General features: G+C 37.4%; 1 protein-coding gene across 7 annotated transcripts in view; it reads left to right on the forward strand.

The window, feature by feature from the left end:
* RhoGAPp190 (Rho GTPase-activating protein 190) overlaps positions 1-11,520 on the forward strand; it is a 33,571-nt gene extending 22,051 nt beyond the window's left edge. For 5 of the 7 annotated variants that reach the window (XM_076131106.1, XM_076131110.1, XM_076131111.1 and 2 more), the window contains 14 exons: positions 1,033-1,142; positions 1,672-1,770; positions 2,027-2,128; positions 2,549-2,639; positions 3,028-3,160; positions 3,496-3,608; positions 3,849-3,946; positions 4,426-4,545; positions 6,690-6,770; positions 7,005-7,140; positions 7,471-7,602; positions 7,992-8,142; positions 8,505-8,712; positions 9,229-11,520. In XM_076131106.1, coding sequence (XP_075987221.1) covers positions 1,033-1,142; positions 1,672-1,770; positions 2,027-2,128; positions 2,549-2,639; positions 3,028-3,160; positions 3,496-3,608; positions 3,849-3,946; positions 4,426-4,545; positions 6,690-6,770; positions 7,005-7,140; positions 7,471-7,602; positions 7,992-8,142; positions 8,505-8,703 — 1,565 coding nt within the window. In that variant the 3' untranslated portion in view covers positions 8,704-8,712; positions 9,229-11,520. The remainder of the gene's footprint in view (positions 1-1,032; positions 1,143-1,671; positions 1,771-2,026; positions 2,129-2,548; positions 2,640-3,027; positions 3,161-3,495; positions 3,609-3,848; positions 3,947-4,425; positions 4,546-6,689; positions 6,771-7,004; positions 7,141-7,470; positions 7,603-7,991; positions 8,143-8,504; positions 8,713-9,228) is intronic. The other 2 variants (XM_076131109.1, XM_076131112.1) reach the window with 1 other exon arrangement.

The following is an 11,520-nucleotide window of genomic DNA, read 5'->3' on the forward strand; positions in this document are numbered from 1 at the left end:
TATTACCGCCTGTAAAGAATTGCACTACAGAATCTAGATGCAGCGTGGAATCACTTCGGCCTACTGTTGTAGCAATGCGATCGAAGCGCAATAGCCTTCGCCGTCGTGCACCATATTTATTCTCAACGGCACTTAAAATTCGGTCTCAGCTGTTGCGTTCCAAGATAACAGCAGCTAAGCTATGTCAAATTTCTTTTGGGCAGCTTGATCAAATTTGTCATTAGCTTGACCATTAACCATACGGTGTAATTTCCCAAGCGGACCTAGAAATTGTTACCTGCGTAATTGTTCATGTTGTTTGGCGACACCTTTACTACACGTTATAATGTTTTAAGTTAAATTACTTTCGATATGAATGCGTTTATGTTTTATTTTTGCATGTAAGTAGTTATTGATATGTCGTCTTTATACGTAGTTTAGATTTTTTACTGACTCAAAAAGATCAACAAATGTTTTTTTAGTTACTAGGAGGTTTTTGAAGGTAGTTTTTATTCGTTTTGTGGCAGTCCTTTATGTTTTTCTCTCCCTCTCTCTTTACTTTATGTAAAAAGAAAGGGAAAGTGACACTTATGCAAATTTAATCATATGACTTTTATGAATAGAGGTGATTATTAATTTAAGTATATTTTTTTATAAGGAGTTATATTTTTTAATTTTCTAGGTACAACTGTTAAGTGTTTTAGATTAGTTGTTACGTTACTTTTTTTTACTAATAATTCAATAAGGGTGGTTTTAGAAAAAAAATGACGTTATACACATTTATTTGTAATTTACTAATAATAATTATTTGTATCATAATTTCAGTTAAATTAAACGCTATGAAATTTCTTTTAATTTGGTATTAAGTCATTTTATTTAAGTATTTTAGCTTAAAATTAGTATAGTACCTAACGCAGAACAATCACTTACTTGATAACTATTTTATTACTTGCATGCGTTGGATTATAATTACAGTGTTTTACACGACATTTATTAGTAAGACAGTTTGTGTAAACTAACTATGTATAACCATTGCGCGTTATATACACACAGATGGCGGTGGACTGTGGCAGCCGGCCAGCTATGGACACCGCGCGTTTACAACGGGTCGCACGCGCCCGCACCCCCCTCCACAGCGGGTACGACACTCGCAGACTCTCAAGGTAAGATATTACATAGTTATTTATCAGAATACTTGTACACTTGTTAATCTCTCACTTGATCTTAATGTATACCTGTGATATCATTATGCCAGTAGTCTTTAGTATAGTTTGTATTATTTTTAAATGGGTACTAAGGCTGCTTTTAGCTACGCGTTTCGACAGCGCGGCTGAAACGCGCGCGTTCGGAGTTGTATGGGGGTAGTAGTTGCGTTTTATAGCCACGCGCTTGAGCAGCGCTGTTGAGTAAAAGCGCGCTGTTCGCCGGTGCAGCGAAACGCGCGGTGCTAATCTCGTTTTACAGTGGACCGCTGACAGCGTAGCTATAAAATCAGCCTAATCATACAGTTCCTTTATACATTTTTAAAGAGTAGCTGATTTATTATTTAGTAGAATTCGGGAATTAATGCAAACACGCGTATTACCGTGGACCACGTCAAACAACGAAACCTCAGACATTGCAACAACGCGAAAGTTTTAGAGTTATGAGTAGCTGATATCCTGTAGCTAATTAAGTGCGTTTTATTTGTAGCAACCCGGTAAACTGGACATGAACAACTACACGATGGTCAGCGACGCGTTGCAGCACATTACTATAGGACCGCCGCCACCACACTCCAGAGATAGAAAGGTAATATAATAATGCACTAACAGTTATTGATACATACATAAAATCACGCATTCTTCCCACGGGGGTAGACACTCACTTATTGTTTTGCCCTTCATACTACTCAGTTAAAAACACTCAGTGATAAAATATACATAGGATACATTCAAATATTTTGTCATTTTTATCTTTCGTTTTATATTACTAAGAATACAAAAGCTAACAGTAATATAGATTTCGTAGAGTTAATAATATAATGTAGTTAATTTTATTTCGTCAGTCACAACGTACCGGTTGGACACACTCGAGCGGTCAGGCGGGCGGTCACCATCATCCTTCAGGCGTGAGCTCTGAGACGGAACTCGACGCACAGTACGCACAGGTACGCATAGAGCGTTTTATTTAGCGCATTTGTAGGTACGCATAATGATTTTAGCACATTTGTACTGGAATGCTAAGTTCCGTGTATACTAATATTACAAAAACTTATCCTTTAAACTTTATTTCTAAACGAGCTGACCCGCGCAACTTCGCTTGCGTCACATAAGAGATAGTGGGTCATAATTTTCCCCGTTTATGTAACATTTTTCGTTACTCTGCTCCTTTTGGCCGTAGCGTGATGATATATAGCCCATAGCCTTCCTCAATAAATAGGCTATCCAACAGTAAAATAATTCTTCGATTCGCACCAGTAGTTCCTGAGATTAGCGCGCCCAAACAAACAAACAAACAAACTTCACTCTTCAGCTTAATAATATTAAGTATAGATTTATGATTTTTATTGTGTATTTTTTCTTTGCAGATAAAAGAAACGAATGAGTACATGGAGGCGCCATCTATGATGAGACTGAGAAGACATCGGAGACACGAGAAGACGCCTCTTCATCAACCATGTGAGTAGTACAACATTCTGCTATTTGTTTTATAGTATTTAGTGTCATAATAAAAGCATTAGACGTACAATTGAATTAAATACAGTAGCATATAATGCTCCGCCCTATTAAATAATAATAATAATAATAATCAAGCGGATCAATGTTTAATCTAGAGCTATGTAGGCTTGATTTCGATTGTATACGCGTTATCGGATCAGTAAGAAAAATAGACCCGGTTGCACCACTTCTAAATATCGTTTTTGTACATTTACTCGTCATGTTATTTGATAAGGTTATCTGACACTTATTTATGATCTGTGAAACAGGCCCTTAATCTCCTAAATACTATAGCATGGTCGTGATATTATTAGATTTGATGTTGACGGTTTACATTGTTTTGTGCTAGCGTTCTCGGAGACGGACAGCTCGGGCTCGAGCTCGGCGTCGGGCGGCGGCGTGAGCAGCAGCACGGCGGGCGCGCGCCTGCACACGCGGCGCCGGCACAACGCGCACCACGCGCCACGACACTACAAGAAACGGTACGTACACACGTACACTCTCACTCTCTCTTTCTCTCTCACCCTCTCACACACATATACACACTCACACACTCTGTCTCACTCTCTCGCACACACTTACTCATACATTAATTCAATAGGTATAATTACTATAAACCAAATCGACAGCAGTTTGTAAAAACTGTTGGTTTCTATCTCAAATTATGTTTTGAATTTCAACACGTCATGTTGTTAAGAGAAAATTAATATCAGCTTAGGCATTGATGGTCTACATTTTACCATACACAGCACAAATGCACTCTAACTAACTAGTTAAGTTTATTTGGGTATTTTTTAAACTATTGTTTCTACTACAGATCGTTAGGCAACTTAGTAGCCGTCCAGAGTCCGCGAGTCCCAAAGCTGGGCATGTTCGTGGGACCGCCTGAACTACCCACCGGCTATAGAGGCAGGACGCAAGAAGATAAAGGCATGTACAACAATCAATTTGACAAATATCTAAACAAACATTAGTGTATAGGATGCTATTAACTTGCTACTACTTAGTACTACTTGCATATTACAGTCATTGTGTTGGTTTCTTATGAAAAAAAAAACAACCGAAACTTGTTTAAATTCCCACTGTCAATGTTACCCAAATGATTCAAAGTTACCCAAATTGACCTTACTTGATTTAATTGATAATATTGTGTATTTGGTTTTGTTTTAGCTGCGAGTGAGTCGAGTGAAGGCAGTTCAGACGGCGAGACGAGAAGGCCCAGGCCTTTGCCGCCACCGCCGCAACCACACCACGAACCTCCGCATAAGGTACACTTATTACTACTTATACTATGTACTCAATACTATGTATATGTGTATGTTATTATCGATACAAATATTAGTTAGATATGACGTCAAATATCGTCTTGTTATGATTATTTAAAATCGATCAGTATTAAATTTCAGATTTTTTGTTTGCTTGATGTTAACCGTGGGTTTCAATGACCGTTAGAGTAAGCTAACTTAAAATAAAACAAGGTAAAAGTGATCATAACTTTTAAACTCTCACGTTGCATATTTAATATTAGTTGCACTTGACGAGGTCCGTCAACCTGCGCCGAAGGCATTAGGCATTTTAGGGTAAAATGCGTTTTCGCGTTTTATCCCGTATCCTATTATAAATTAAGATAAAAGTGCATGATGTGTATAAGACAACAATCTTGGAACGTTAAAGTTAACTGTTACTATTTAACTATGTTGCTTGTGGTATTCGTATGGTGTTGTTATAGTTATTATATGTTGTACAGAACATGACGTCGATGTTGTCGGGCGAGTACCCGTCGTCGGCGCAGGACAACTCGTCGTCCAGCGCCGCCGACACGCGCCGCCGCCACCATCCCTTCAGCAAGCACGACCGTAGGCATAAGGTACATTACGTCTATACAGGGTGTCCCAAAACTCAACGATAATCCGAGACAGGATGAAAGGCCAAGTCATACCGGTTATAGGAAAAATAAAAAAAAAAATCCATATCACTTAGTTCAGCAATAATAGACACTTTTCAAAAAAGTTTAAATGCCACACCCTTGGTCGCATTTTCAAGTCCTGTGATCACTAATGTCACAATTTCGCTGTGTTTTTTTGAATTTCGTGATCTTAATTAAATATGCTATTAATCGTATAACAAATTAATGCACAAAACATTGTTAATTTAATAAAAAAAGTTAAGTTTTAGTGAGTCATCTTTCTCAAAAATATCGTTAGTCAACTTTGACGATTCATACTGAAAAAAAAATGTACAACACTACCCTTGGCAAGTTATTTCAAAAGTTGGCGCATTTAATCAAGATTTCGAAATGGTATAACACTTGCCACTTTTCTTGCCATTAAAAATGTTATTTTTATTTGAACGAAGAGTATCCTCGCAAATGGATCGGACGCAGTGGTACAATTTTATGGTATCCTCGTTCTCCCGATCTAAATCCAGTAGATATTTTTTACTGGGAATGCATAAAAGAAAAAGTTTATTCGAAATCAATACAAAATCTATCACAACTTAGCCAGAAAATTGACACAGCGTCAGAGGAAATAAATGCAATGAATTTTGATTGACTGGTGCAAAGGTCTTTTGTAAGGCGTTGCAGAGCCTGAATTCATGCTAGAGGAAAACAATTCGGAATTACTTTAGTTTAAGGAGAATAATTAAATAAGATCGATGGTTCGTTCATTGTTTTTTTTTTTATTATTATAACCTATTAAGTATGTTTATTACATTAAATATTGGTTATGGACTGACTTAATTACCTCTTTACTAAAAATAATTGCTTTCCTCTGGCACGAATACAGGCTCTGCAACGGCGTACAAAAGATATTTTCACCAGTCAAGCAAAATTCCTTGCATTTATTTCTTCTGACGCTGTGTCAATTTTCTGGCGAAGTTCTGATAGATTTTGTATTGATTTCGAATAAACTTTTTCTTTTATGAATTCCCAGTAAAAAAATATCTACTGGATTTAGATCGGGGGAACGAGGATGCCATAAAATTGTACCACTGCGTCCGATCCATTTGCGAGGATACTCTTCGTTCAAATAAAAATAACATTTTTAATGGCAAGAAAAGTGGCAAGTGTTATACCATTTCGAAATCTTGATTAAATGCGCCAACTTTTGAAATAACTTGCCAAGGGTAGTGTTGTACATTTTTTTTTCAGTATGAAGCGTCAAAGTTGACTAACGATATTTTTGAGAAAGATGACTCACTAAAACTTAACTTTTTTTATTAAATTAACAATGTTTTGTGCATTAATTTGTTATACGATTAATAGCATATTTAATTAAGATCACGAAATTCAAAAAAACACAGCGAAATTGTGACATTGGTGATCACAGGACTTGAAAATGCGACCAAGGGTGTGGCATTTAACCTTTTTTGAAAAGTGTCTATTATTGCTGAACTAAGTGATATGGATTTTTTTTTTAATTTTTCCTATAACCGGTATGACTTGGCCTTTCATCCTGTCTCGGATTATCGTTGAGTTTTGGGACACCCTGTATAATAAAAACATTGTGTCTTTGCAGAGTACAGGTCTACTCTTGCAATGAGATCAGTAGCTCAATTCTCTATTACTATCGACTACCGCGAACCGACCTGTCATCGAGAAATGTTGTATGAAAATCTGATTAGCGCCTCTGACGGGCGTCGTAGAAACTTTTTGGCAGTACATTCTTAATGTCAAAATTTCGTTAGCTAGCCGGTTGTCGGTAGTCGATAGTGGTAGAGAATCGAGGTACAGATCAGAGTGCAAATGTGGGATATTTAAAAGATTTTTAAATTCATATTCACGCACCAATAGGTTAGCAGCCAAGATAGGTTAAGTTCCATATTTTTTTCCAAAAAAAGTTGGGTATTCGAAGGGATTTTTCTGTCCGCAACAAAGAAAAAGCCTATCTTTTGCCTAGGAATTTTCAATCTTTGCTCGGAGTTGCAAATTTATGCTTCAGAAAGAGAGACATCTGTGAAATGAGCTGGTAGTAACTTGACTTAATTACGTTCATCCTATTTGTGTTTCAGGAGTTTTCGAAGAGCAAAGATTCAAAGAAGAATTCGTCCCAATTAAACAACACACAGTCAATACAAAATTGGGGACCACAGGTGCGTTCTGTTTTGTACTATCTGAATATCTTTCTTTAGATCGGGCAAGAAGTCTGTGCTTCTTATAATCTTATTTGATTTGATTGAAAATAACAGTTTCAATGATGGCAAAATGACGACGAAACACCGTTTAAACTTTGACGTATACCGTATTTTATTGCAATTACATTCTATATTTTTCGTCTGATTTTTATATAATTTTTTGTGCCACAAGTTTACTTATTCTTTGTACAGGGGTCGCACGGAGTCCCGTTGTTCGTGGAGAAGTGCGTGGAATTCATAGAGCGTGAAGGACTCGCGTCTGAGGGACTGTACCGCGTGCCCGGGAACCGCGCACATGTTGATATGCTGTTCACCAAGTTTTATGAAGGTATAACTCTATGATTTCACACCTATATAAATTATTGTAATATAAAACGTCCACAATAACATTTTATGCGAAGAGAGAGTTTTGGTACACTGTCATTTAAAATAAAAAGTGAGTATGAGCCCTTTGATTTCTGTGGCTGGCTCTTTGTCCGCTGGTGTCGGATTGGAATCGTTTAAAAGATTTCCTAAATATTTTAAATCACGAAATGCTCATTCTTGCTTTGTGTCAACAATTCTTATATTACTCCATGGTGTTAGAAACTACATGACTTTGTGGCGACCTTGAAATAAATAATAGTAATTTTAACTAAATCGTTAATATTTTTTACAGATCCTAAAGTAGACCTGGACTCGCTGGACATCCCGGTGAACGCAGTGGCGACGGCACTGAAGGACTTCTTCTCCAAGAAACTGCCGCCGTTACTTGACGAGGCCAGCATGGCGCAGCTCGAGGACATTGCAAGTTAGTCATACTTTTCTAATATGGCTAAGAACCTATTTGAATAGACTGAATAACAGCAATTGTAACGTTTTCGTGGTCTCCCTGATATTTTGTAGACATCATAGACATTTGATCTAATAAATAATGTGTTAGAAAACTATTACAGCAAACTAGTTTTGACGTTAAATCGTGGCAAATTGTATTAAAAATTAAAAAAAAAAAGATTAAAAATTATTAAAAATTTTCAAATAAGTTTTATTTGTCACAGCATTATTTTCAGTATTTCGTTCAGAAGCGACATCACTGTGTTGTATTTCTATACTAAAATGTAGGTGATTTGACTGGTAATCAACTACCCTATTGTAATTGTTATGATGTATAAACGTAAGAGCAGAAAAGATAAGTAGCAGGATGTGTTCCAGCGATGCGCGGCTGCATGGCGGGCGGCGTGGAGCTCAAGGACCGCAGCTGGCGCCTGCTGGCGCTGCGCTCGCTGCTCAACACGGCGCTCACGCCGCTCGCCAGCGCCACGCTCGACTACCTGCTCGAGCACTTCGCCAGGTAACACGCGCACATTATAATATACGTACTAGTGCACGCGCACCTACACTGTGTACGGATATACAAGCATGCTAACAAAATAAATAATGTTTAAAGAATATTTTTCTATTATTAAGTACATTTTTTAAACGGTTAAAAAGTCTGCAATATATATTGATTTTAAAATTTTCCATTAACAGCAAGTAAAAATACTTTTTATGAATCTTAAAATCGAGATAATTTACACAAAGAGAAATTTTACTTAATTTATTATTGCCTAGCTACTAAATGACACAATAACCTTACTCAATACATCAAAAGAACTAAATAGTTGTTCTTAGATTTAAAGTAGATTATAAGTAACAATAAATGTAATTTCTCAGAGTGGCGGACAATTCAAAACTGAACTCAATGGACAGCAAGAACTTGGCCATTTGCTGGTGGCCGACTCTGCTGCCGGTTCAGTTTTCAGACATGGGCCGCTTCGAGATGACGCGGCCCTACCTCGAGGACATCGTGCAGACCATGATCGACCAGCACCCCTTCCTGTTCCGCGGACAAGAGGCCTTTGTTATGGTGTGAGAACAGTATGTGAGTAAACAATATCTTTATATACTTACTAGCTTTTACCCGCGACTTTGTCCGCCACCTCACTTCTCCCATGGGATTGCGTCATTTTCCCGGGGTAAAAAGTAGCCTATGTCCTTTCTCCACGGTTCGAAGCCAGTCTTCCAGTTGACGGTAAAGGAAAACATCGTGATGAAATCTTAAAGACCTTAAAACCCCACTCCCTACCCGCAATTGGCCAGCGTGGTGGACTCAAGGATTAACTCTCCGCGCGTTCTGGAGGAGAGCTTTGGCCACAATTGGGACAATCATGGTTAAAAAGTATAAGCCCAAAGACATAACACACACACAACGAAAAATTACATTTTATCCTAACAAATAAGATGTACGCGCGTGTACCGTGTAACTTTGTGTGACTGAATGTAGCTCAGACGTCGAAAAATGAATCCAAGAATGAAAATTAACGAACCAGAAAATCTGTGTTTTCGTAAACTATACAGTGGTTTATCTATTCGAATTTACAAAGTCTTGTTTTTTCAGGAACCCACAATGCAGGTTGCATTCGTGATGAACGACGTCTGACGTCAGCCGGTGTCGGTGACGTCACAATGCGTCACCGATATACGATATACGCGTAAGATTGGCTACCGTGTACCGTCACGAGTAACAGCTATTATTGTTCTAGGGCCAACACAATCGGTCAAACTCCGTTTATAATAACTATAACATTATTTTTACATGCGGATTTTCATATCAATATCGCTTAGTGATCGCGAAGTGTTGCTTGCATTTAAAAAAAGCTTCATATAATTTCCATTCGATTTAATTTCAAACACGATGGACTAGTGATTCAGTATTTTAACTAGGTGTTATTCCAAATTATATCGCATTTGTAATAGATGTAAGGTGAATGCACAAAAAGTATTTAAACAGAAGTTTTTAAACTAAGGTAATACTGGTATGATATTTAAACGTTTATATTTGTAATCAATTAATGGCAACACCATGTAATGAGCACATTCCGTTCAGAAACAAAATGAATTACTGTTAATAATTATTGGATATAATATTATTAATTATAGTGATTTAATATAATAATGGAATAATCGATCGAGTGTAAGTGTCGATGTTATGCTTGAGAGAGCTTGTTTTAAACATTTTTTTACGTAGTAGCGAAATGTGGGTCGTTTTATTTTTTCAAAAATATAGTGATGTGGGAGGTGTTGAAATAACTGTTATCCAGTCATACAATTCCGAATCGTTATCAGGTTTAGGTGATAATCTTCTAAAGTAATCTTTTAGCCAGAAAGGACTGCTAGAAATTAAATGCCAGCTAGAAGTCTAGAATGATCTAAATATTTAAGGTACTGTGGGAAAATACTGACATATTTTATCAATCGATAACACTAGTTACTTTTAGTTGAGTACGCGAATATCATTCGAGAATATTATGACAACGAATAACTAAAACATCAACAGAAGTAACTGGAGTAATATTGGTATTTATAAAAATACGCTTGCCCCTCCCTCGATACCCAGAATTAACGATTGATTTATCAAATTCTTGCCATAAATAATTAACCCTACCTGAATCTCAAAAGGCAGTTAAATTGTATAATTTTAAATATTTACAACTTTCGTGTTGCCAGACTGCTATTTAGTATTACTCGGGAATTGGCTCAAATCATTAAATATTGGTATGGCTAGAAAGCCTGCAACCAGGCGAAGTGTAAGCCCCCTCACGCACTAGCGGTTAACTTCGGGAGCGACTAGCCGCGCGGTATGAGTTAAGTATGCAACCGCCAGACAATGAATGGCGGTTAAGAGGGTGTTTATCGGCGGTTGCATATTAGTGTAACAGTGCGTCTTACTGATTTCGCGGTTAACCGCTCGTGCGTTCGGGGGCTAAGGCATTCTTTCCTACGTTGACGTCGATGGCAGATACGTATTAACACGATATTGTATGTGACACTGCGCTGACTGCCCAGCTACGCTGACGCTGAGCTACACATTGTTCTATGTAATACGCTAAGGACGGTGAAACCATACCGTTGTAGAAAGGGAAGCCTGTGCTGTATCGTCAAGAAAACATGCAAAAATAATTATTTATCATGTAAATTCCCGAATAATATTACATACTTAAATATTTCTTTCATGAAAAATCCTTTTGTCTGAATTAGGCAGCTTGTCTTTTAATTTCGGAGACTGAAACCTCAGTTCCTTTTTCACTGAATCCAAAACGCGCACGTAATTTTAAAAGTAAACATTACTTAATGTTAAAATTGTTTAGCGGCTTGTGGATAGGTTATTTCTTACAAAACAATAATATCGGACAACCTAGTGTCAAAGTTGTTCAAGCCGTCCGAAGGCATTTAATATGGCTTAGGCTTGAGATCAGGTTTACTTCAGATAACTTTAAAGTTATTACTTGGATAGAGTTGACTGCCTCCGTGGCGCAGTGGTTTAGGTCGCCACGCCGATACCACTGCAACGGGAGGTCGTGGGTTCGATTCCCACACGGAACAATTATTTGTGCGATCCACAAATAATTGTTTCGGGTCTGGTTGTGCTTTGTGTCCGTTGTTTGTATGTTTGTAAAAGTCCCCGCGACACAAGAGCAATTCTTAGTGCGGGAGTTGTCTTTTTTTTTTTTTACAAAATTAAAAATTAGTTATTTTGGGTTAGAAAACCGGGCGTGTTATTTTTCATACTCAATTCGCCCCTAATGATAGAAATAAAAAAATCTAAAGAGTAAACGTTTGGATTGCCGACTTGATTTGTAGTACTTTATTGTCGAAGTCCAAATAAATATGCTTAATAATGCAACAAAAC

Source organism: Anticarsia gemmatalis, chromosome 25, assembly GCF_050436995.1.
Source record: "Anticarsia gemmatalis isolate Benzon Research Colony breed Stoneville strain chromosome 25, ilAntGemm2 primary, whole genome shotgun sequence".
Classification (NCBI taxonomy): Eukaryota; Metazoa; Arthropoda; class Insecta; order Lepidoptera; family Erebidae; genus Anticarsia; species Anticarsia gemmatalis.